This window comes from Mobula hypostoma, chromosome 4, assembly GCF_963921235.1.
Source record: "Mobula hypostoma chromosome 4, sMobHyp1.1, whole genome shotgun sequence".
Lineage (NCBI taxonomy): Eukaryota > Metazoa > Chordata > Chondrichthyes > Myliobatiformes > Myliobatidae > Mobula > Mobula hypostoma.
Genome location: NC_086100.1, coordinates 87,828,521 through 87,854,758, shown reverse-complemented (window position 1 = coordinate 87,854,758; position 26,238 = coordinate 87,828,521). Strand labels below are relative to the sequence as shown.

Here is a 26,238-nt window from a genome sequence, read left to right as displayed (position 1 = left end):
GCTCCTGATGTGGCCTTCTATATATTGGTGAGACCCAACGCAGACTGGGAGATCGTTTTGCTGAACACCTACACTCTGTCCACCAGAGAAAGCAAGATCTCCCAGTGGCCACACATTTTAATTCCACGTCCCATTTCCATTCTGATATGTCTATCCACGGCCTCCTCTACTGTAAAGATGAAGCCACACTCAGGTTGGAGGAACAACACCTTATATTCCATCTGGGTAGCCCCCAACCTGATGGCATGAACATTGACTTCTCTAACTTCTGCTAATGCCCCACCTCCCCCTCGTACCCCATACGTTATTTATTTATATACACACATTCTTTCTTTCTCTCTCCTTTTTCTCCCTCTATCCCCCTGACTATACCCCTTGCCCATCCTCTGGGTTTTTCCCCCATCCCCCTTTTCCTTCTCCCTGGGCCTCCTGTCCCATGATCCTCTCATAACCCTTTTGCCAATCACCTGTCCAGCTCTGAGCTCCATCCCTCCCGCTTCTGCCTTCTCCTATCACTTCAGATCTCCCCCTCCCCTCCCACTTTCAAATCTCTTACTAGCTCTTCTTTCAGTTAGTCCTGACAAAGGGTCTCAGCCCGAAACATCAACTGTACCCCTTCCTAGAGATTCTGCCTGGCCTGCTGCGTTCCCCAGCAACTTTGATGTGTGTTGCCTCTTTTATTGTCATTTAGTTAAGGAAATCTGGCATGTCTCTGATAACTCAATATTTTTTACTGATGCGGCATTGAAAGCATCCTATCCAGATACATCACAGCTTGGTCTGGCAACAGTTCTGCCCAAGACTCAAGAAATTATACGTTATACTTTATTGTCGCCAAACAATTGATACTAGAACGTACAATCACCATAGCGATATTTGATTCTGCACTTCCCGCTCCCTGGATTACAAATCAATAGTAAATATTAAAAATTTAAATTATAGATCATAAATAGAAAATAGCAAAATGGAAAGTAAGGTAGTGCAAAAAAACCGAGATGCAGGTCCAGATATTTGGAGGGTATGGCCCAGATCCGGGTCAGGATCCGTTCAGCAGTCTTATCACAGTTGGAAAGAAGCTGTTCCTAAATCTGGCTGTACGAGTCTTCAAGCTCCTGAGCCTTCTCCCGGAGGGAAGAGGGACAAAAAGTGTGTTGGCTGGGTGGGTCATGTCCTTGATTATCCTGGTAGCACTGCTCCGACAGCGTGCGGTGTAAAGTGAGTCCAAGGACAGAAGATTGGTTTGTGTGATGTGCTGTGCCGTGTTCACAATCTTCTGCAGCTTCTTCCGGTCTTGGACAGGACAACTTCCATACCAGGTTGTGATGCATCCTAGAAGAATGCTTTCTACGGTGCACCTATAAAAATTCGTGAGAGTTTTAGGGGACAGGCCAAATTCCTTTAGTTTTCTCAGGAAGTAAAGGCGCTACTGGGCCTTCTTGGCAATGGACTCTGCTTGGTTGGACCAAGTCAGGTCATTTGTGATATTGACCCCGAGGAACTTAAAGTTTTTGACCTGTTCCACTTGCGCACCACCGATGTAAATTGGATCATGTGGTCTGCTACTCCTTCTGAAGTCAACAACCAATTCCTTCATCTTGCTGACATTGAGGGATAGGTTATTGTCTTTGCACCATGCCACCAGGTTCTTAATTTCCTTAATTGCAGAGGGTTGTGAACATAGCCCAGTCTATCACAAAAACCAGCTTCCACTCCCAGACTCTATCTACTCTTCCCAACTGGAGATCATTCTTAGCAGTAGGATTTATGAGTATTTGGAAAACCATGGCCTAAGTAGGGAGTGCCAGCATGGCTTTGTGTGGGGCAAGTTGTGTCTTACTAACTTGTTTGAATTTTTTGACAAGATGATAAAGGTAGAGCTGTTGTCTACATGGCCATTTGACAAGGCCCCTCATGGAAGGCTCATGCAGAAGATTAAGATGCATTGGACCCATGGTGAATTGGCTGTTTAGATTCAGAACTGACTTGCTCATAGAGGGCAAAGGGTAGTTGTCAAAGGGATTTATTCTAGCTGGTGTTCTGTACTGCAACCTCTGATGTACTGTATTTAAATGACCTGGATGAAAATGTAGATGGGTAAGTTAGCAAGTTTGAAGATGATACAAAGATGGGTGGTACTGTGGATATCACAGAAGACTGGCAAAGAATAGAACATGATATAGATCATTTGCATATATGAGCGGAGAAATGGCAGATAGAGTTTAACCCGCCTAACTGTGAAGTGTTGCCCCTTAACATCTCAGGGGTATCCTGATGAATTTTTACTCAGCCATCATTGAAACTGTTGTGAGCTTCTCTATCACCATTGGGTTGCCCACCACTTCCACCACCAAATCCAAGTTGCACTGAGAGGTCCACTCAGCGGAGAAGATCATTGGCTGTCAGCTACCGACTTTAAAAGACCAGAGTGAAGAAAAGAGCTGAAAAAATGACTGCTGTCTGACTCTACCCACCCTAGCAGTTACCAGTTCAGCAAATCGCCATCAGAGACACGACAACATTATCACCAACAGGGCTACATGTCCGCTCTAATCTTTCTTTCCTGTGGCTATCCAGTTTCTCAACAAAACTCACTCGAGTGCAATACCCCCACTGTCCCTGCACAACCTGCATTAGATAGACATTTCTGCTCTCCTTGTTCTGTTATGACTAACTGAGACCGAGTCTATGGGCCTGTTCCTACCACTCCGGGATTCAGGACTATGGACTCAATTTGGTTTGGAATGCTGTTGCTTGTTTTTATTGTTTGCATGATTTGTGTTCTTCATTCTTCCTCTGCACATTGCATGTTGGGCATTTTAAAAAATGGGTTCTTTCGGTTTCTTGCTTTATGGCTGCGTGTAAGCAAGATGCATCTGAAGGTTGTATGATTTATACATACTTAGATAATAAATGTACTTTGAATCCTTTGTTGATACTTACTGAGTCTGTTCATAGGTTTACATTGAAACTTGATTGCTGACGTTTGTGCATGTGCCTATTCTGCTACTTGCTCATGGCTGTTTGCACTACGGTCTTGTGAAATGTTGGTTGCTCTAGTGTGGTCTATTAGTCCTGAGTTTTACACCGAACAAAAATCAATTCTGGTATGGTTCACATACTGGCAATAAAGTGATTCTGATTCTGACTGGTAGGTCAAACGCAAAGAGAAAAGATCTTCAACAGTGTTGATGACCAAAAGGGATCTTGGGGTCCAACTTCGTAGCTCCCCGAAAGTGGCTTCACAGATTCAGACATCCTACCTCTCCCGGAAGTTCCGGGAGTCTCCTGCATATTAATAGTGGCTCTCTGATGCACGCAAATTACATACAATATCCAGGAAATCAATTTTTTTGAGAGCGAGCGAGAGAGAGCAAGAGATCGAGAGAGAGAGAGAGAGAGAGAGAGGGCGAGAGAGAGCGCGCCATGGCAGAGTGTTCCAAATAAAGAATATATAAAACGTACGTCACCCTAGACTACCCTAAAGTGTGCCCCTGCCTAATAGGGGTCAAAAATAATGCCAGTGTTTCTCACTACACTGTTTGCAACAGTGACTTTTCTATAGCCCATGGTGGGTTAGGACTGTAAAAGACATGTTGAGGTGAGTTTAACAGGTGTCATTCATTCATTAGCATAGCTAACATTATTTAAACTAGCTGGCTAGCTGCTAAGGAGTTTCTCTATTGCAGGCATCCCACCTCCCCCGGAAGTTCCGGGAGTCTCCCGCAAATTGATGGTGCTACCTCCCAGTAATGAGTTTTTGCAGGGTGGGATGTCTGCAGATTGATAGAATGGTTAAGAGGGCTTATGGAATGCTTGCCTTTATTACGTGAGGCACTGAGTTCAAAAGTCAGGAAGTTAAGTTGCAGCTTTATGAAACTCTAGTTAGGCTGTGTGGTAAACCATGTGGTAAACCATAGATATATGTTGTAACTGGGTTAACTGTCTGGACACGCCCCTTTGCTGACTGCCCCTGTGGCTCCTCCCACAGACCCCTGAATAAAGGTGATTTCGCCCTGCTCCTCCTCCTCAGTCCAGGGGCAGACACTCAGCATGCTGGAAGTCATATTTTACTGTGAATAAAATTGATGCACCATCGATAATTCCAAAAGGACTGGAAGTAGGGTAAATACTGAAAGGCTTTTAGAGGGGCACAGGACAAGCTGTCTGTATGACACAGGCAGCATGGAGAGTTTTATCTACCTGGGCACGGTGCAGCATTGCGGACTCGTGATACGGCCGGTAGGTCAGAGGATCACCATGGCTTCCGGGTCGCATACAACAGACATCCAGGGGGGTTGTGTAGCGACGCTAGTGGTGCAGGGCACAGAATTTACGTTACTGGTCATGCCTCAACTGTGTGCCCCTGTGCTATTGGGGCTCGACTTCCAGAGCCACCTGAAAAGCGTGACAATGGAGTATGATGGGCCTGTCCCACCAATCACTGTCATAAATCCCCTGTTTTGTAGGAATACGTCGCATACCCCGCTACTGACCACACACACACACCGACCTGCGCATCCCACCCAACACCATGCCAACTGCCGCACTACCGACGCCACTTGTGGCCTCCCCCACCGCTGTTCGCCAACCTGACCCCCGACTGTAAACCTGTGGCAACTAAAAGCAGGAGGTACAGCGCGGGGGACAGAGCTTTCATTAAGTCGGAGGTGCAGCGGCTGCTCAGGGAGGGGTTCATTGAGGCAAGCACAAGTCCTTGGAGGGTGCAGGTGGTCGTTGTTCAGAACGGGGAGAAAAATAGGATGGTCGTGAACTATAGCCAGACCATCAATAGGTTCACGCAGCTTGACGCTTACCCTCTACCCCACATCGCGGATATGGTCAATCAGATAGCACAGTACAAGTGTACTCCACCACAGACCTAAAATCTACTTACTATCAGCTCCCCATCCACCGAGAGGACCGCCCTAACTCCGCCTTCGAGGCGGACGGCAGGCTTTATCACTTCCTGCGCGTCCCCTTCGGTGTCACGAATGGTGTATCTGTCTTCCAGAGGGAAATGGTCCGGATGGTGGACCAGTGCCAACTAAAGGCCACGTTCCAATATCTGGATAACATCACCATCTGCGGTCACGACCAGCAGGATCATGACAACAACCTCCAAAAATTTCTCCAAGCGGCCAAAGCTTTCAATCTCACCTATAACAAGGACAAGTGTGTGTTTGTGACCACCCGACTTGCTATCCTTAGGTGTGTCGTGGAGAACGGAGTTATTGGCTCTGACCCTGACTGTATGCGCCCCCTGTTGGAACTCCTTCTTCCCAATACCCTCAGAGCCCTCAAAAGGTGCCTGGGCTTCTTTTTGTATTACGCCCAATGGGTCTCTAACTACGCAGACAAGGCCCACCCCCTGGTCAAGTCCACCACATTCCCCCTCTCAGCCGAGGCCCGCGCGGCCTTCAGCTGCATAAAAGGGGACATTGCCAAAGCAACAATGCATGTGGTGTTCGAGGCCATTCCCTTCCAAGTAGAGAGTGACGCCTCCAACTTTGCGCTGGCTGCTACCCTCAACCAGGCGGGAAGACCGGTGGCGTTCTTCTCCCGTACCCTTCAAGGCCCTGAAATTCGGCACTCCGCGGTGGAGAAAGAGGCCCAGGCCATAGTGGAAACTATTAGGCACTGGAGGCACTATCTCGCTGGCAAAAAGTTCACCCTGCTAACTGACCAGAGCTCAGTCGCATTCATGTTTAGTAACCAACAGCAGGGCAAAATCAAAATTGATAAAATTCTGAGGTGGAGAATCGAACTCTCCACCTGCAACTATGACATCATGTACAGGCCTGGGAAGCTCAATGAGCCCTCCAATGGTCTATCCCGGGGAACGTGCGCCAGCACGCAGATCGACCGGCTATACGCCCTACATGTAGATCTTTGCCACCCGGGGGTCACCCGGCTTTTCCACTTCGTGAAAGCCCGGAACCTGCCTTACTCCCTTGAGGAGATCAGGACGATGACCAGGGACTGCCAAGTCTGCGCAGAGTGCAAACCGCACTTCTACCGACCCGAAAAGGCACAACTAATCAAGGCCACCCACCACTTTGAGCGACTGAGTGTCGACTTTAAGGGCCCCCTTCCCTCCACTGACTGCAATGAGTACTTTCTTAATGTTATCGATGAGTACTCGCGGTTCCCCTTCGCCATCCCCTGCCCCAACACCACTACCACGTCAGTTATAAAAGCCCTGCGTAAGCTCTTCACTCTGTTTGGATCCCCGCGCTATATCCACAGTGACAGAGGGTCCTCGTTTATGAGTGACGAGCTGCGCCAATACCTGCTGGCTAGGGGAATTGCAACTAGTAGGACCACGAGCTATAATCCCCGGGGGAATGGGCAGGTGGAGAGGGAGAATGCCACGGTGTGGAAAGCCACACTCTTAGCCCTCAGGTCAAAGGGACTGCCGGTCTCCCGCTGGCAGGAGGTCCTTCTCGAGGCACTCCACTCCATCTGCTCCCTGTTATGCACGTTCACCAATGCCACCCCTCATGAACAACTCTTTTCTTTTTCCAGAAAGTCGACCACTGGGACCACCCTACCAACTTGGCTGATGTCCCCGGGGCCAGTGCTGTTCTGGAAACATGCGAGGAGGAATAAATACTCCCCGATGGTCGACAGGGTTCACCTACTTCATGCGAACCCCCAGTATGCCTACGTGGTTTTACCTGATGGGCGGGAGGACACAGTCTCCATCCGCGACCTGGCGCCCACAGGAGCACCGGGCCCCTACCCTGAACACTCCATGGTGACTATTAACCCCGTATCCACCGATATGTATACCCACCAGACACCGCGCACTCCAAGCCCTACGCATAAACCACACAACACTTCCACACCGGGCGCGATGCACACGCACGAGGGATTACCGACGCCTAACGTGCTGGCACCTGAAGTCAGGCCGGAGCCAGCACAACCGCCATCGCCGGTGCTACGTAGATCACAGCGACGGACTCGACCGCCTGATAGACTTGACCTGTAAATATACTTGTTTTAAATATTGTCAGTCACTTCACCCCGCGGGACTCTTTTTAAAAAAGGAGGGGTGAATGTGGTAAACTATATATATATATGTTGTAACTGGGTTACCTGTCTGGACACGCCCCTCTGCTGACTGCCCCTGTGGCTCCTCCCACAGACCCCTGAACCTCCTCAGTCCGGGAGCAGGCTCAGCATGCTGGAAGTCACATTTTACTGCGAATAAAAGCCTTTCAGTATTTACCCTACTTCAGTCTTTTTGGAATTATTGATGGTGCATCAGGCCGTATCTGGAATATTGCATACAGTTCTGGTCACCCCGTTGGAGGAAAGATGCCAAGGCTTTGGACCAGGTGCAGAAGAGGTTTACCAGGATGCTGCGTTCACCAGCAACTTTGATGTGTGTTGCTTGAATTTCCAGCATCTGCAGAATTCCTGTTGTTTACCAGGATGTTCCCTGGATTAAAAAAACATGCTATAAATGAAAGATTGGACAAGCTTATGTTGTTTTCCCTGGCACAGCAGAGGTGGAGGGGAGATCTGATAGAGGTTTATATGATTATGAGAGGCATAGGCAAAGCAGGCAGATAATATTTTTCCAAGGATTAAACCAGAGAGCGTACACTTAGGGTGAGAGGAGGTAATTTCAAAGGACATGTAAGGGGCAAGTGTTTTTTTTACAGAGTGGTGGGTGCCTGAAATGTGCTGGTAGAGGCAGAAACATTAGAGACTTTTAAGAGATGTTTACATAGGCACATGAATGTGAAGAAAATGGAAGGATACAGACATTGTGCAGGCAGCAGAGATTAGTTTAGTTAGCCATTTGGTTACAAATTTAATTGGTTTAGCACAACATTATGGGCCGAAGGGCCTGTTCGTGTTCTGTATTCTATGATCTGCCATAGGAAAGCATCCAACATAATCCAAGCACCCCTCTGACCCCAGTCATTCACTCTCCTTTTCCCACCCCCATATCAGCCAGAAGATACAAGAGCTTGAAAACATGTACCACCAGTCTCAAGGACAGCTTCTAGCCTGTTATTATAAGGCTCTTTAAGAGATCTATTGTACAAAAAAATTAACTTTTGATCTCTTAATCTACCACATAATGGCTCTTGCACTTTATTTACCTATGTGTACTGCATATTTTCTATTACTGCAACACTATATTTTGCATTCTGTTATCGTTTTTCCTTTGGTAGTATCTTGATGTACTTATGTATGGAATGATCTGTATGGGAGGCATGCATTTCGATGTATTTCAGTACATGACTCCTGCCTCTGTTTATAAGGAATTTGTACATTCTCCCTGTGACTGTGTGAGTTTCCTCCGGGTGCTCCAGTTTCCTCCCACAGTCCAAAGATGTACTGAGTAGTAGGTTAATTGGTCATTATAAATTGGCCTGTGATTAGGCTGGGGTTATAAAAGTGGGTTGCTGGGTGTCATGGCTCTTTGGACTGGAAGGTCCTGATCTGCACTGTATCCTAAATAAAAATAAATAACTGTGTTACAATAATAGACCGATTGGGCAATTTTTGTTTTATTACTGGAGGCTGAAGCATGATGATTAAAGGGTAAAAAAATGTTCTATTTCTACAAAACTCATTGTTATTTCCCTAGAGCGGATAAAACTGATCCCTCAAAAATTTACATTGATTGTAAACTTCAAATTCTTGCAGTGAGGATTTTGAAAAGAATGTCTGTACTATAGGTGTCAATGAGCTATATAATAAAATAGAGCTATTGGATTTTCGAGAGCCATTATCAGCAAGCAAGCACAAAGTGTTGGGGAATAGAACTTGGTGCGGGTTTGGATCAAGTTATAAGATCTTGCAGGAGCTGAAGTTTTCCAAGGGTGAAGGAGAGGAAGATGGAACAAAATGGCTGCCCACAGGGCTCTAAAAGAACAATGGTTTAAACGAACTAAGATTTGAATTCCAGAGATTCAACAACTAATCAATGAAAACATTTCTCCTCCTCTCAGCCCCAAATAGACAACCCCTTCATTTGAGAAGGTGGCCAACAATTTTAAAGGAAATGAACATCAGCCTCCTCTATTCAATCTCTTCTTAATGAAGAAATCAGTCCAATAAAAATAACTGCTTCATATATCCAGTCTCTTCTTAATTCAGAAATAAGTCCAATAAATATTTTGCTGACATCCTTCCAAGACAGGAATATCCTACAGAGACCAAAGAAAATATTATTCAAAATACTCCAAATGCCTTCTTTCCAATAACCAGTACATTTGCAGTAGAACATATTCTCCTCAGGTGTTCAAAGTAGTGAACAATTAATTCTGGATTTAGGATAATTTGATAAGAAGCCTGCTTGTTGCATTTTTTCTTCTGTTGAATAAGGAGTTGGCGCTGAGGGACTTAAATTATTTCACTTATCATTGCTTATGAAAATTTTCTGAAGGTAAATTCAAAGTTTCAAAGTACATTTATGATCAAAAAATGTATAAATTACACAACCTTGAGATTTTTTTGATTACAGATATCGACAAAGCAAGAAACCCGAAAAAAAAGCAATTACTAAATAAAAAATAAAAGACTAACACAAGAGAGTGTTGCACAAGAGAAAGGGAAATAAAAATCACAAATCATGCAAACAATACAAGTGAGCAACAACATTCTGAACTAAAATGAGTCCTTAGATCCGAATGGAGTAGGCACAAAAGCCTCAGTATCAGTTCATCGTATTAGCAGGCACAGAGCACAGCAACCGGGGCAGTCTTCATAGTCTCAGTGCCATGGAGAGAGGAGTGAGAGTGACCATTACAGAGAGGGAGGAAAATCGGCTCTTTCCTCCAATCCCAACACCCGGACTTTCCAGTCTATCTGGGCAGGCATTTAAATTGTCCTAACAACGGACTGTACCACACATTAGGACTTGGGACCACTGCAGCGAAAGGCTCTGGCGCCATGGAGAGAAGAGTCAACAATACAGAGAGCTCTCACCTCCAATCTAGGCCAATCTTTAAACTGACTAAACAGCAGATTGTACTTCACATTAGGACCCTGGAACCACTGCTGTGAAGGGCTCGGGGCCTAGACTACACTGCATAGCAACTCCGTCTGGGCCCAGATTTCGCTGCCCAGCCCAAAGCTACTCTCAAACTTTTCAAATCAGCTCAGTGCCCAGAGCGATCCAACTTTGCACCAGCCAGTAGTACAGGCATCAGAACTCTTCTGCCCTGACTTCTCCTTGCTGAATGGCTCACTCCATCTGCATCGAATCTGCAACACCCCAGCATGGTTCATCCCCCAAAATGGTTTCTCCATCGCTCGCCTCTTCATTGTTTACAGTGACATATTAACACAGTTTACTTCAGAAAGATGTTATTAGGAATGTTTTTAGTCACATTTCTTGGAGTAGTCTTCCAGGAGATAAAGTTACGAAGTCTACACAGAATTTACAAAAGGATATTTATTCAAACAAGAGGACATGAGTTGAGAGTTAAAGGGCAAAGGTTTAGGAGTAACATGAGAGTGGTAGCTGTGTGGAACGAGCTTCCAGCAGAAATGGTTGAGGCAGGTTCGACGTTGTTGTTTAAAGTTAAATTGGATAGATATATGGACAGGAGAGGAATGGAGAGTTATGGGCTGAGTGCAGGTCAGTGAGACTAGGTGAGAATAAGAGTTTGGCATGGACTAGAAGGGCTGATATGGCCTGTTTCCGTGCTGTAATTGTTATATAGTTATATAGTTATATGGTTATATGGACATTACTGGAGACAGACTAAGCTTTAATTAGTTTTTATTTGGCGGGTTGAACAACTGACATTGAGGAAGAGGTTTGCTTGTTTGACCTGAGAGAAATCTAGGCAGTGGGAATGAACTAGGACAAAGTTCAGGCCATTGGAAACAACATGGTTTAACAAATTCAAAAAGAGTCTTGCTGGATAAATGCTCTGCTCCTGTCCTTGTGTCTTATGGGATTCTGTACTGAAATAGTGAACAGAAAGAGGCTGGACCGCTGGGATTTTATACATGGTGCAAAAGAGTCTCTAGGTGGAACATGGAAATACAAAGTGAAGAATTATGATGAAGTACCCATCTCATCTCTTATACTTGAGCGATCTTGAACTAATAATATGAAGGGTGAATGGTTGAATACTGCCACAGCATCTGAGGGATTTAAATGTAATCACATAATTGTGGAATAGAAAGGCGGTCTCTAAAGGTGACCACAAAACTGCCAGACTGTTGCATGACCCACTGGATCAATCACAGCCTTCAGGGAATGAAACTTGTTATTCTTACAAGATTTCACCAAGATATGATGCCTGACTGCCACACACAGCAATATAATTGTGCCAAGGTAGTGTAGCCATTAGCATGATTCTGCTAAAGGGTGGGACTTCAGTGTTCAGAGTTCAATCCCATATCTTCTGTAATGTGTTTGTGTGCCCTCCCCGTGGGATGCGTGGGTTTCCTCCAGGTGCTCCAGTTTCTTCCCACAGTCCAAACACATACTGGTTAGGAAGTTAATTGCTCATTGCAAGTTGTTCTACAATCATGCTAGGGTGAAATCAGCGGTTACGGGCTTGCAGCACTGCTCAAAGGGAAGGAAAGGCCTATTCTGTGCTATATCTCTAAATAAAAATAAAATTGACTTCCTGCTGCCTTCTACACCTCCACTATATCCAGCAAACCATTCAGCACTACAAAATCACAAGATGGTGGTTCACTGTCTTTTGGAAATAAAGAAAGCGGACACAATCAGCTTGACGAACTCAGTGGGTCAAATTGTATTTGTGGGAGGAAAGGAATTGCCAATATTTTGGGCCAAAACTCTACATCAGGAATGGGAAATAAATGCATCCTGTGAATGAGCACATGACAAGAAATACCTGTATCCACAGTACCCAAATACAACACTTTTGGCCATTGCTAATTCTCCATCTTTTTCAAATACACCCTGCAGAGCTTTAAATCATTTAACTTTCTTTTTAAATGTTTCATCATACTCCACGTACATCACTTTAAATGCTTGCTGCATTATGGAATATTTACATGAACTATTTCCTGATCGACAATTAACTGAATGCTTTCTTTTGCACGATCATGGAATCTAATTATATCAAAAACAAATATTTCTCTTCCTGTATGTTCCAAATATAAATCTTTCGGGAGCCTTAATCTTTTCTCTTTATTTTTTTCAATATCTAAGAAATGCATTGCCATTTGAAAGCCAAAACTGTAGATAGTGCAAAACTAAAAAAAACTTGCACAGACTCTGGCAATCTAATGCTTGCAGAACACTGGGAATGCTCTGCCACTCAAGCTTCATCTGTGAGTAAAACAGACAGAGTTACTGTTTCAGTCTGAAGACCCTTCATCAGAACTGCGACGGGTACAAAAGCAGCTTGTTAAGCTGCAGTATGGGTGAGACAGGTTCCTACTGCTGAGAGGGTAAAACCGGGTGTCCATAGGGCTAAGGTGTAAACAAGGTTGACTGGTGAAAGGGTCAATCAAAACAGTTAGAGAGAGAGAATACAGGCAAAAGAACAGGGACAAAAGACTGCGGAATTGTAGATGCAGAGCAGGGAGGCATCCCTGGCAGGTTGCACTGGGTAAGTCCTCCACTCCTAGGGAATACAAGGGAAGAATACTAACAGATTCATTACTTTTAACATCAAACCTCCAATATCAAGTATTTGCAAGGAAGTGCATCCAGCTGCAGCTCCTAACAAACCGCGTCAGGGAACTGAAGCAGGAGTTGGATGACCTGCGGATCATTCGGGAGAATGAGGAGATTATAGATCGTAGCTATAGGGAGGTAGTTACGCCAAAGGAGCAGAGGACAGGAAATTGGGTCACTGTCAGGAGAAGGAAGGGGAAAGGGCAGGCAGAGCAGGGTTCCCCTGTGGCCATTCCCCTCAACAAGAAGTATACCGCATTGGATACTGTTGGGGGGGATGACTTACCTGGGACTAGCTGCAGTAGCCGGATCTCTGGCACTCGGTCTGGCTCTGCAGTGCAGAAGGGAGGGTGGAAAAAGAGGAGAGCGGTAGTGATAGGGGACTCAATAGTTAGAGGTGCAGATAGGAGGTTCTGTGGTCGTGACAGAGAATCCAGGATGGTTTGTTGCCTCCCAGGTGCCAGGGTCAAGGATGTCTCTGATCGATCGCATGACATTCTGAAGTAGGAGGGTGACCAGCCAGATGTCATGGTGCACATCGGTACCAATGACATAGCAAGGAAGAGTTAGGAGGTCCTGGAGAGTGAGTATAGAGAGCTTGGTAGGAAGTTGAAAAGCAGGACCTCGAGGGTGGTAATCTCAGGATTGCTACCTGTGCTACGTGCCAGTGAGGGTAGGAATAGGATGCTCTGGAGGATGAACAAGTGGCTGAGGAACTGGTGTAGGGGGCAGGGTTTCAGATTTCAGGATAATTGGGACCTCTTCTGGGGCAGGTGGGACCTGTACAAGAGAGACGGGTTACACTTGAACTACAGGGGGACCGATATCCTTTCAGGGAGGTTTGTTCATGCTATTGGGGGGGGCTTTAGACTAGATTTGCAGGGGGATGGGAACCACAGTACCATAGCTGACAGTGTGGCTGGGGTGAAAATAAATGATGTTAAAAGTTCAAGCAAATCCACTAATAGAAAGGTTGTGAGTGGTGGTAAAAATCTTCTGAGGTGTATATATTTCAATGCTAGGAGTATTGCGGGGAAGGCAGATGAGTTGAGGGCATGGATTGACACGTGTAATTATGACGTTATAGCAATTAGTGAAACTTGGCTACAGGAGGGGCAGGACTGGCAGCTTAATATTCCAGGGTTCCGATGTTTCAGATGTGATCGAGGCAGAGGAATGAAAGGTGGGGGAGTAGCATTGCTTGTTAGGGAAAATATTACAGCAGTGCTCAGGCAGGACAGATTAGAGGGCTTGTCTACTGAGTCCTTGTGGGTGGAGCTGAGAAACAGGAAAGGTATGGCCACATTAGTGGGATTGTATTACAGACCACACAATAGTCAAAGAGAATTGGAAGTGCAAATCTGCAGAGAGATAGCAGGCAACTGCAGGAAACAAAGTTGTGGTGGTAGGGGATTTTAATTTTCCATATATTGATTGGGTCTCCCATAATGTTAGGGGTCTAGATGGTTTAGAGTTTGTAAAATGTGTTCAGGAAAGTTTTCTAAATCAATATATAGAGGGACCAACTAGAGGGGATGCAATATTGGATCTCCTGTTAGGAAACGAGTTAGGACAAGTGACAGAAGTCTGTGTAGGGGAGCACTTTGGTTCCAGTGATCATAACACCATTAGTTTCAACTTGATCATGGACAAGGATAGATCTGGTCCTAGGGTTGAGGTTCTTAACTGGAAGAAGGCCAAATTTGAAGAAATGAGAAAGGATCTAAAAAGCGTGGATTGGGATAGGTTGTTCTCTGGCATGGATGTGATCGGTAGGTGGGAAACCTTCAAAGGAGAAATTTTGAGAGTGCAGAATTTGTATGTTCCTGTCAGGATTAAAGGCAAGGTGAATAGGAATAAGGAACCTTGGTTCTCAAGGGATATTGCAACTCTGATAAAGAAGAAGAGGGAGTTGTATGACATGTATAGGAAGCAGGGAGTAAATCAGGTGCTTGAGGAGTATAAGAAGTGCAAGAAAATACTTAAGAAAGAAATCAGGAGTGCTAAAAGAGGACATGAGGTTGCCTTGGCAGTCAAAGTGAAGGATAATCCAAAGAACTTTTACAGGTATATTAAGAGCAAAAGGATTGTAAGGGATAAAATTGGTCCTCTTGAAGATCAGAGTGGTCGGCTATGTGTGGAACCAAAGGAAATGGGGGAGATCTTAAATAGGTTTTTTGCGTCTGTGTTTACTAAGGAAACTGGCATGAAGTCTATGGAATTAAGGGAAACAAGTAGTGAGATCATGGAAACTGTACAGATCGAAAAGGAGGAGGTCCTTGCTGTCTTGAGGAAAATTAAAGTGGATAAATCCCCGGGACCTGACAGAGTGTTCCCTCGGACCTTGAAGGAGACTAGTGTTGAAATTGCAGGGGCCCTGGCTGAAATATTTAAAATGTCGCTGTCTACAGGTGAGGTGCCGGAGGATTGGAGAGTGGCTCATGTTGTTCCGTTGTTTAAAAAAGGATCGAAAAGTAATCCGGAAAATTATAGGCCAGTAAGTTTAACGTCGGTAGTAGGTAAGTTATTGGAGGGAGTACTAAGAGACAGAATCTACAAGCATTTGGATAGACTGGGACTTATTAGGGAGAGTCAACATGGCTTTGTGCGTGGTAGGTCATGTTTGACCAATCTATTGGAGTTTTTCGATGAGGTTACCAGGAAAGTGGATGAAGGGAAGGCAGTGGATATTGTCTACATGGACTTCAGTAAGGCCTTTGACAAGGTCCCGCATGGGAGGTTAGTTAGGAAAATTCAGTCGCTAGGTATACATGGAGAGGTGGTAAATTGGATTAGACATTGGCTCGATGGAAGTAGCCAGAGAGTGCTGGTAGAGAATTGGTTCTCTGAGTGGAGGCCTGTGACTAGTGGTGTGCCACAGGGATCAGTGCTGGGTCCATTGTTATTTGTCATCTATATCAATGATCTGGATGATAATGTGGTAAATTGGATCAGCAAGTTTGCTGATGATACAAAGATTGGAGGTGTAGTAGACAGTGAGGAAGGTTTTCAGAGCCTGCAGAGGGACTTGGACCAGCTGGAAAAATGGGCTAAAAAATGGCAGATGGAGTTTAATACTGACAAGTGTGAGGTATTGCACGTTGGAAGGACTAACCAACGTAGAACATACAGGGTTAATGGTAAGGCACTGAGGAGTACAGTGGAACAGAGGGATCTGGGAATACAGATACAAAATTCCCTAAAAGTGGCGTCACAGGTAGATAGGGTCGTAAAGAGAGCTTTTGGTACATTGGCCTTTATTAATCGTAGTATTGAGTATAAGAGCTGGAATGTTATGATGAGGTTGTATAAGGCATTGGTGAGGCCAAATCTGGAGTATTGTGTTCAGTTTTGGTCACCAAATTACAGGAAGAATATAAATAAGGTTGAAAGAGTGCAGAGAAGGTTTACAAGGATGTTGCCCGGACTTGAGAAACTCAGTTACAGAGAAAGGTTGAATAGGTTGGGACTTTATTCCCTGGAGCGTAGAAGAATGAGGGGAGATTTGATAGAGGTATATAAAATTATGATGGGTATAGATAGAGTGAATGCAAGCAGGCTTTTTCCACTGAGGCAAGGGGAGAAAAAAACCAGAGGACATGGGTTTAGGGTGAGGGGGGAAAAGTTTAAAGGGAACATTAGCGGGGGCTTCTTCACACAGAGAGTGGTGGGAGTATGGAATGAGCTGCCAGACGAGGTGGTAAATGCGGGTTCTTTTTTAACATTTAAGAATAAGTTGACAGATACATGGATGGGATGTGTATGGAGGGATATGGTCCATGTGCAGGTCAGTGGGACTAGGCAGAAAATGGTTCGGCACAGCCAAGAAGGGCCAAAAGGCCTGTTCCTGTGCTGTAGTTTCTATGTTTCCTAAGTAAAGTGACTTCTAAGAATCTTTTAGGGCAGTTTAAGCCTCACAACATTGTGATAATGTTTGCACTATAACATGATATTTTCCAGCTAGTCCATTTGGAATAGAAAGAAAAAGAGAAAATGAGAAAAAAGGGGAAAAATGAGACAATAATCTGTTATACTTTAAGGCGTCAGGCACACATACAGCAGGGTCTCAGGAACAAAGTATGCTAATAACCAGATAAGCTGCTTTAATAATGTTCCTTAAGGAATTATGCTACTGCTCATATACAGATCCTATATATTTGTTTGTTTGTTATGTGCCATGTCCGTGACAAATGTAATCACGGTCCTTCCATGACCATGTTTGTTCCTAGCAACTTTTTCTACAGAGTAGTTTGCCATTGCCTTCTCTTGGGCAGTGCATCTTACAAGACAGCTAACCCCAGCCATTATCAATTCTCTTCAGAGATTGTTTGCCTGGCGTCGGTGGTCAAATAACCAGGACTTGTGATATGAACCAGCTGCTTATACGACCATGCACCACCTGTTCCCAATATATGAAGTGTATCAAATATGTGCGGCATGAATTACAATTGGCACCAGCCAGGAAGGAACGTTTGCTCTATCAAGCCTGTTCCATCAAGAGTCAATGTCCACGTGTCCTCTCTCCAATAATGTAGACTTCATTATCTTGCATTCACCAAAAGTAAGAAATAACATGCCAACATATTCAGGAGCTCTGTATTTTGAAGTGTCAAATGAATTTTTCAGAACTAACATCAACAATACAATACATGCTGTTTGTCATCTCAAGCTGGCCTTTAAACATCCCCCATCCTGGAACCTGGTTCGAACACATGTGCCACCTATTTAGATATCTGATCACACCACTCTGATGTTCTATCCCACAAGACCCCAGTCCCAATTCTTTGCACAAACTTATCTTTCCCTCCTTCCCTACCTTTCCAACCTGTGTCTTCTCCTTCTTACTTGTATTTTTCCAGAGGACATGACTTTCTTTTCAATACAGTTGCCTGTTCTATAGTGCAAGATAGCAAGGGGCTTCATATAAAATTACCATGCTAAACTGATGTCAGATGCTTACTACCTGTCCGTTTGATGGAAGAACTTTTAGTCCAACCACATATATATAGAAAATCATAACACTTGTACAGATTGGCTTAAAAGCAACTTACAAAAACCTGTTGGAAGCTTAACTCTCTGCTGTGATAGGTAAATACAGTGAAAAACTAAATCAGTCCGGGAGTAGGGGGCATTATACTATAAATTGGTACATTTTGCGGATGGTGAACTTTATTTTCTTTAAGAAACAGGAAAAGAGAAAGCAGACTGCCTTAACTTTCCAATTCACCTTTTCATCATGACTCCCAATGGCTTTCCCCACAAATGCATCTTATTAGCCCATTCACATGACTCATCTTAATACCAACATATGCTGTGGATTTCTGATGAAAAAGAAATGACATATCATGCCAAATACAAACATTAAATAATATTTTCATATTACACTTCATCACAGAAATTCAATAATACTTTCACATTTGACATTACCACAATAAAGTTGTTCACATAATAAATGATTTCTTAAAGTAATATGACAACCAAGAGTGGAAAAAGTGCATCATAAGCATGCATAAAGAAAACAAAAGATCAACCTCCCTAAGGTCAACTGTTTGTAGAAGCAAATCAATACCAGTCTCTTCAACAGCACATGGTATCTGGGTACAAAACAAGGCACACATATGAGGAGAGAGTGATACAATAGAAAGGTCTCCAGTGGCCTCTGTTCAGAACTCATCATCTTTTGAACATAGAAAGAAAACTGTATAACTATCAAAACAAAATTACATTGTACTTGGAGTAGATTGGACCTGACAGATTTCTGCATGATTTATGTTAATGGTCTGACTATTTCCATGTGTCTGACATGAACCTCATGATTTCAACAACATTGTGTACAACAAAAGTTGAAGCTCAAAGCCCAAAAGGCAATTGTAATGAAAGACACTCAATGGAACAGCAAGCATTTCATCTGATGTTTATCTGCTGAGATGCTTTTGGCATTGGTAATACCATTGGCAGCATTCCATTACTGACACAATATTAGGCATCAATGGACATGTCAGTGGCAGCTGTATTGGACATTTCTGTTGTCAGGGGCAGTGTGATTGTACAGCCTTTGTATGGGTGGTGCATACAGCTTGGTCCACATGGTAACTGGGCAGATATGATCGTGCGGTGCGGCCTTTTCTGGGTATAAATGGTCCTTTTTGGCCAGTTGTATATTTTTTTTCCAGGATCAATCTGCAGCTAGTTTCTTTTGCATGATCTTTCAGCATACTTTATACAGGTAATTTGAAGTTTCTTGCCATTGAAACTTTTCCTATTTTGTGATTAAATGGGGCACATTTTCCACCATGTTTTCTTGCCACCTATGTTCATAACTTTTGATCCTTTTAGTTCTGATCACCAAGACAAAACTACACATTGTCTGAAAGGTGCAGGCATTCCAAATGGATGCAGTGGCTGGCTCTGAAGGTTTGCTGTCCATGTGTCTCCCAGACGTCTCCGTGCTCCCAAATTGTTCTAACATTTTGACTACAATTCAAGTCCCATATTTCACAGGTGAGTAGTTATCTTCAGTGTTAACTATTTGACATCATCTTTACATCAGCAAGGATGTAATGTTGAGGCTTTATAAAGCACTGATAAGGCCTCACTTGGAGTATTGTGAGCAGTTTTGGACACCTTATCTAAGAAAGGATATGTTGCCTTTGGAGATGGTTCAGAGGAGGTTCACGAACATGATTCTGAGATTGAAAGGCTTGTCATACGAGCGTGTGATGGCTCTAGGCCTCACTGGAATTCAGAGGAATGAGAGATGACTTCATTGAAACATATTGAATGTTGAAAGGCCTCAATAGAGTGGACGTGGAGAGGATGTTTCCCTATGGTGAGGGAGCCTAAGACCAGAGGACACAGCCTCAGAATAGAGGGATGTCCTTTTGGAGTGAAAATGAGGAGTAATTTCTTTAGCCAGAGAGCTGTGAATCTGTGTAATTCATTGCCACAGGCAGCTGTGGAGGCCAAGTCATTGGGTATACTTAAGTCACAGGTTGATAGATTCTTGATTAGTTAGAGCATGAAGCGATACGGAGAGAAGGTGGAGATTGGGGCTGAGAGGGAAATAGATCAGCTATAATGAAATGACGGAGCAGAGTCGATGGGACAAATGGCCTAATTCTGCTCCTGTATCTTATGGTCTTACATTATTTCAAACAAAAGAGCAATGCTCTGTTTGCTTTAGTAATTGTGTACACAACAATCCCATGTTTAGCACATTTTCATTGCAAAAATGAGTCAGTCATCAGTTCTGACACATTCCCAAATCTCACTTTTTCCTTAACGACTGATCAATTTACCTTCCACCTGATACATCTGTTCATCAATGCTGCTGACCGGTAACAAAATCCTGACACAGAACAAAGCAATAACTTATGGCAAAAGCATTTTAAGTTGTGCTTGAACAAAGAAAAATGCTAGATTGTAGTAGAAACCTTGCCCAGTATTGTGGAAGTGTCAATAGTTCAAATGTTTCAGAAATATCTTGACAGAACCAATTTTTTTAGGCTATGACTGCACTAATTTTCTGATGTCACTGTCACAATATCATCTTGAACTTATGAATCCAATCAACAGCAGGAATCAATTCTGTAAAAGCTGGCCAGTATGGCTATTCTATAAAGCACATCAAAAACATACACAAAAGGTTTTACCCATTGATCTCATTAGATCTGCCAATGCCAAACTATGGCTATTATTCAGTTCATAATGTTTGCACATGACTGAACCAGTTGCTTACCTTTCAACCACATCCTTTCCACTCCAACAGGTTGAACTATCTTGAGGGAGAATTTCACCTTCACAGATTTGTTCCGCCAGAGAAGCGTAAAAGGTCCTGTACCTCCGAATGTAGTTCATGAAGTCTCTGCCAAAGCAAGCAGCTAGTCTTACAAAAGTCTTGCAATGAACACATTGAAAGCATCCTGATGCAGAAAGGAACTCTGTAGGCAATGCAAACCGATATGGAATATATTTGACTAAGTTGTCCTCAAAGTAGCACTCCATCATTTCTGAAGCTCCATTCAATTATTCTTCTGAAATTTGTGTTCCATTGCTGGATGCCAGTCATCATTAACCAGTGTGCATTTTAGTGCAGTTTATCAGTTACAATAGGATTTGAATACAGAATTAAAAGACAAGTTGAAATTTAAAATAGTTCAGTTAAAGATTTATCTACAAAAGTAGTTAACATTGATGTGACAATTGCAGTTTTTTTTAAAATCCTGTTTCAAATAAAGGTTTTGCCTTCCTGTGCTCCATACCCTTTTACACAACAAATTTATTTGGGGCATAAATGCATGTTTATTAAGGCAAGTAACTTCTTGAAATAACCACACTTTGTGTCTCTGTGAAGTGAAGATGCTACCCACTGTTGTATGGAGATGAAGATGGAGGTTAAAACCTTTACACCAGTGGAGAGTCAGGCGCAGTTGTCTGATCTGGAGATCAATAAAGAGGATCCTCACTATGAGGTGATGAATTTACATATGATCCAGAAATTAACATCCAAGATCTTTCTATTGTACATCTTGCCATACTTTATTTGTTGATCTGAATTTGACACGGAATCCAATCTCATAATTGGATAAGGTAATACATTTCTCTTGCTTCAGTTCAATCCAATTTTCAATGAAACTCTTCAACTCCAATGAACTGAATATAGGAATTGCATAGTTATTATGGATCAACGCATCAAAATGACCATAGAGACTAGTCATTAAAAATCCTTCAAATTATTATGTTTGTGTATTATTGAAATGAACATTTTATTTATTCTGGGTTCATGTTTTAGTTCAGTCAGCCTTGGACCATTAACCTCTAAACCAAACGTGTGAGTTCAAGAGCCACAAACTATTTGCCTGAATATATTAGCCTGATAAGATGAATATTGTTGCCTTTTGGAATAGACAAGCAGAGACTAATATGGGAAATCGAAAACTGTCTTGAATGTTGAGTAGTGGGAACTCCCTCATTTATAAGTACATTAGAAGTGGTGAACACTTTAATAAAAACGGTTTAGGTAATATTTCCTAGATGTTGTCAGGGTGCGGAATTGGTAAACATATTGACAGGTGTACAATAAATGTTTGTTCTAGACTCACTCCAATCTGTAGAACTAAATACACTCTATTGTAGAGGCACTGCATGCTACACCATCTCCAAACTTTAATAAACATGGGTAAATTTTCTGGAGATTTGTTTCGTTATTGTGGAAATCAGAGAGATTTAAACAAAATGTTGTCCAGGAGATTAAATTGTAACAGACGAGATCAACAAGCGTATACTTAAAGGGTAGGGCTTGTACCTGTTGCTAAGCTTGTTCTGCTTCACTATGGATTCTGACAGGTCTTGCTGGGAAGATTTGACAAAGTTTCAATTAGTTTGACGGTTAGTGGTGAAATAGTAGCAATTTCTGAACCTCTGTACATCTTAGGCAATTCCAGGGCAAGTGGTGTCTCAGAATCATTCAGCCTGGAAATAATCTAGGACTTAACCTCATTAAAAAAATATACTAGAGAAAAGTGGCTGTTTCATCATTTATTGCATGGCGTGAACTGTTTTTCAATTAAATTTGACATGGGACTACTGACAAATCCCCTTGTCCTCTTGTCTACTCCCTCCATCTCCAATCAATCCCCTCTCCTGCTACATTTGTTCCCCCCCTCCCATCCTTCCTAAAACAGGCTAGAGCGGCAATTTCCTGGCTATTCAGCACACTGCTCCTCCACTTAGTGCTACCCAAGAGCACCAGGTAAATTACAGTGCTCTTGGTCCTCTAATCCAAGCACTTGCAGGTATGTAATCCACTTTTAAAAAGACCTACCTGTTGGACTGCTGTGCTGGGGACCTGCCCTGAACCCTGCCCTCTAATGGTGCTCCTGCAGCAATGGCTCAGAGTGCAGAGGACACCAGGGAGGATTAAAATGAGCAGCACAGCTATTCTACACAGAGATTTGAAGCTGAGGGCTACACTTTGACAGTGTGAGCCAATGTTGGGCACTAGCAGACTATCCGGATCCTACAGTCCCTCTCATCACCTTCTCATGGGAGCTCCTACCTCCTCCTCTCCATTTGGCTCCACATCCCTCCCCAGCCTGGAGACTTCTACAGGAATCCAAGTTCAACGGTTGTTGCTGGCCATAGAAATTGTAACCATCGATAGTAAACAGCTTGTATTCCACTTGACTCGAGAGCATCTGAGCCTAGTGCTGATGTGGAACAGTATAGGTCCTTCAGTAGAGACTTCCAAGCTTTCTTTGCCCTGCTCCATTTTAGAGAGATGCATTTCTCTGCTCCATTTTCCATTCAAATTATCGATGCATTTTTTGTATTTTTGTACCTCACCCCTCAAGCTAAGTTCACTATCCAGGGGAAACCTCTGAAAACAACAATTTGTCAGTCTTCCTCCAAAAGTACATCACTGGAATATCTTGAGAGATCAGAAACTTATTTTTACAAAGTTTTGAAGTCAGCCAAAGCACAATTAGGAATTCTGGCATTCAGCAAACAGGTTACCTTCCAGTCTTACCTAGTGTTCTGTTTCATTGTCCTGGGCCTATCAGTCTTTACTTCTTTCAGAGGCAGCGAGCTGGAGAGAGCCAAAGGTCAGAAGCAGCGATCAAGCAAGCCAGCAGAGGGATTCAGCACATGGAGGGTGATGGGTGTAGGAAAAGTGAGGTGGGGGGAGAAAGAAATTGGGGAGGGAGGAGAAGGGTTGGAGAGGGGTGCGGAGAGCGGGGAGTGACAGGGAGAGGGGAGAGTGGTGGGGAGGGGGAGGAGGGTGGAGAGAGAGAGAGGATGAGGGTGATAGGGTGGAGGCAGAGTGAGGTGAGGGGTGGAAGGGGTGACAGGGAGGGGGAGAGAGAAGGGGAGACAGAGTATGAAGGAGAGAGAGGGGAGCGAGGGATAGGGAGGGAAGAGCGAGAGAAAAGGTGAGAGAGAGGGGAGAAAGGTGTGAGATAGAGAGAGGGGAGAGAGGGGACCGAGATAGAGGGCGAGAGAGAGAGGTGGGGTCGAGGGGGATCGAGCGAGGGGGCAAGGGATGGGGGTTGCGTGTCGGTGTCAAGGGGGTTTGAGGGAGTGGTGGATGAGGGTGGGATGGGCGAGTGTGCAGGTTGCGAGGGGAGTCAAGGGAAGGGGGGTCAAGGAAGGGGAAAGAGCAAGCAAGGAAAAGAAGAGAGGGCATGAAGGAAAGAGAGCGGGCAGGCAAGAACAGGAGAAAGGGAAGGAGAAAGGCAATGCAAAAGAAAAAAGTACAAGTGAAAACAATGAACTCACCCTGAAAAGTAAACTATCATGCACAAGCTTAGTAGAAATGTCATCGGAAAGCAGCAATAAGCATTCTCTCCCAGAGGTGCAAACCTTACAGTCACATCCTAGAAATCAACATGGTGCTTGTTCTGGAAGTAGGCCTGACCGGAAGTACACATAAAGCAGCGGATATTACCGCTGGGAGAACTGAAAGCAATATGCATTCCCAGCTCTTATCCTTGGTGTGAATCTTCACCCCACTGCTGTGAGAGTATTGTTTCTGACCATTCCTTCACCAGCTCCCGGAGTTTCTGGGGAGTGTCTGATTGGGTTCGTGCCTATTTCTTCCTGTTGCTCCTGGGCAAGTCAGGTCACCAAGCCTGATGCAACAGTGAGAAAAGCCCCAAATGGAGGGAGATGATGTACCCAAGCTCTGGGATGCATTTTGATTGTCTGAGGTAACCACTGGACAATTTCTTAGATATATAGTTGTCATGGATCTATGCCAGCATTTTCTGCAGTGGGGAGGGTCTATGGGGAAGGACTTCATCATGAATAACTGTCAATTCACTTTGTCAAGAGCCCACACTGGACTGATGATGGAAGAGACTCTGACCCACCTTACAGAATATCAAAATCCTGTCCCAAATTTCCTATTCTTTATTGCTGTATATATTTGGCAATTGGCTTATTATTGTCATATGTATCAAGATGCAGTGAGAAGCTTTGGTTCTCATGCCATCCAGGCACATCGTTGAGGTAGTAAAAAGGAAAACAATAACAAAATGCAGAATATAGTGTTAAAGATACACAAAGTGCAGTGCAGGCCCATTCTAGTGTCTTATACCAATGGGGTTGAAGTTGTCCTTGAGCCTAGTGGTAATTCTTCTTAAACTTTTTTACCTTCTCTCCAATGGGGGGAGAAGAAGAGAAATGACTGGGGTTAGAGGGGTTCTTGATTACATTGGCTGCTAACTTGAGACAGATATGCTAAGCCAGAATAAGTGTAGAGGTGACCGGTTTCTATGATAGATTGTGTTGCATTCACAACTCTTCAAGTTCTTGTGGACTTGAGCAGATCAAGATTTGCAAGTTGCCATGCCAAGCTGAGATGCACCTGGATAGGATCCTGTCTGTGGTGCATCAATACGAATTGGTAAGGGTGAATGGGGACATGAGGAAATAGAGGTGCTGGAGTGCTTTTGACAGGACAAGTGGTTGGTGATAGTTACACCAAGGAACAGGAAGCTCTCACCCATCTTATGGCAGCACTGTTGATGCAGACAGGGACCCAAGAACAAATGAGTAGGGTACTGCCTGATTTGCGCACATTCAACTAACCCACAATTTTTCATGAGTAAGAAATAGTTTTAAAATTGCTAAACCTCAGGAAAAAAGAAAAAAGATCCTGAATACATTGCTCACACCAACATAAATCTAAGTTTTAACTAGAAAATGCACTGAAATGTAGACAATGGCATCAATGAATGTGTTCCTTGCAAAGACAGTAGCACCTAGATTTATAAGTTTGTGTCTCACTAGACTGATCTTTTCTCATGAAAAGAGCTTTCCATGAGAAAGCTGTACCTGTGCAGATCTTGCAGAATGAGCCATATAATAAGACAAATACATTTGTGGCTGAGCATTACATGGAAGATAATTTTAGAGTGGATGGTCAGATGATAGATGCTCATGAGTTGCAAATTGGGAATTCAGGATTAATGGGTGGGACAGGGAGAATGTGTAAGTGAAGGCCCCGTGATCATTAATCAGCAGTTAGTTGATTGGGAGCTATGATCTTTGGACAGTGATGTGGAGGAAGGTTTTGGGAGTTTGTAAAGCAATGGGCAATGTAACTGGTTTTGATGGTCTGGTTTGGGTGTCTGTTGTTTTTGGATCAGATCAGGTAGACCGAGTTGGTGGGGTAGGGATTGGTGATTGGGTTATAGGGTCTGGTAGGAAAGGAAAGGTACGTCACATCCGGAGTTTTGCTGGTTAACGGATGATTTCCCTCCACGCCTCTCTGACGTAGTGGGGAACCGCATACGAGGCAAGTTACAGCAGTGGTTTGCCATTACCTTCTGCCGGGTGAGTTTCCAAAGAGATCACCAGCTCGTAACCCAGCACAGATGGAAAAGCATGCAGGGAAGCTGGCTGGATTCGAACTCGGGACCTTTCGTCCCGAAGTCCGGCACTGATGCCGCTACGCCACCGGAGGTACCTAGAGCCGATCTCCAAATCCAGTTTGCACAAATACAGAACAATTAACATCCTTAAACCACGGTCTGCTAACAAGAGACCATGGCACTTAGTGAAAAATGGCCTAATTTCTCCTGGTAAAAAATCGCATG

The 26,238-nt window shown here is 43.8% G+C and overlaps 1 protein-coding gene and 1 long non-coding RNA gene across 4 annotated transcripts in view; one reads left to right on the top strand and one right to left on the bottom strand.

Annotated features, from left to right (window-relative positions):
* The window catches only part of LOC134345454 (uncharacterized), a 30,765-nt gene extending 23,276 nt beyond the window's left edge, over positions 1-7,489 (top strand). The window contains exon 3 of the long non-coding RNA XR_010017700.1: positions 6,526-7,489. This is a non-coding gene — a long non-coding RNA (uncharacterized LOC134345454). The remainder of the gene's footprint in view (positions 1-6,525) is intronic.
* gpc5b (glypican 5b) overlaps positions 1-26,238 on the bottom strand; it is a 648,632-nt gene that overhangs the window by 372,759 nt on the left and 249,635 nt on the right. Inside the window, exons 5-6 of one of the 3 annotated variants that reach the window (XM_063046140.1) lie at positions 23,166-23,225; positions 20,376-20,501 (exon numbers count right to left, since the gene is read on the bottom strand). The exons of 1 other annotated variant lie outside the window; for it this stretch is intronic. In XM_063046140.1, coding sequence (XP_062902210.1) covers positions 20,376-20,501; positions 23,166-23,225 — 186 coding nt within the window. The remainder of the gene's footprint in view (positions 1-20,375; positions 20,502-23,165; positions 23,226-26,238) is intronic. One more of the 3 variants, XM_063046141.1, reaches the window with a different exon arrangement.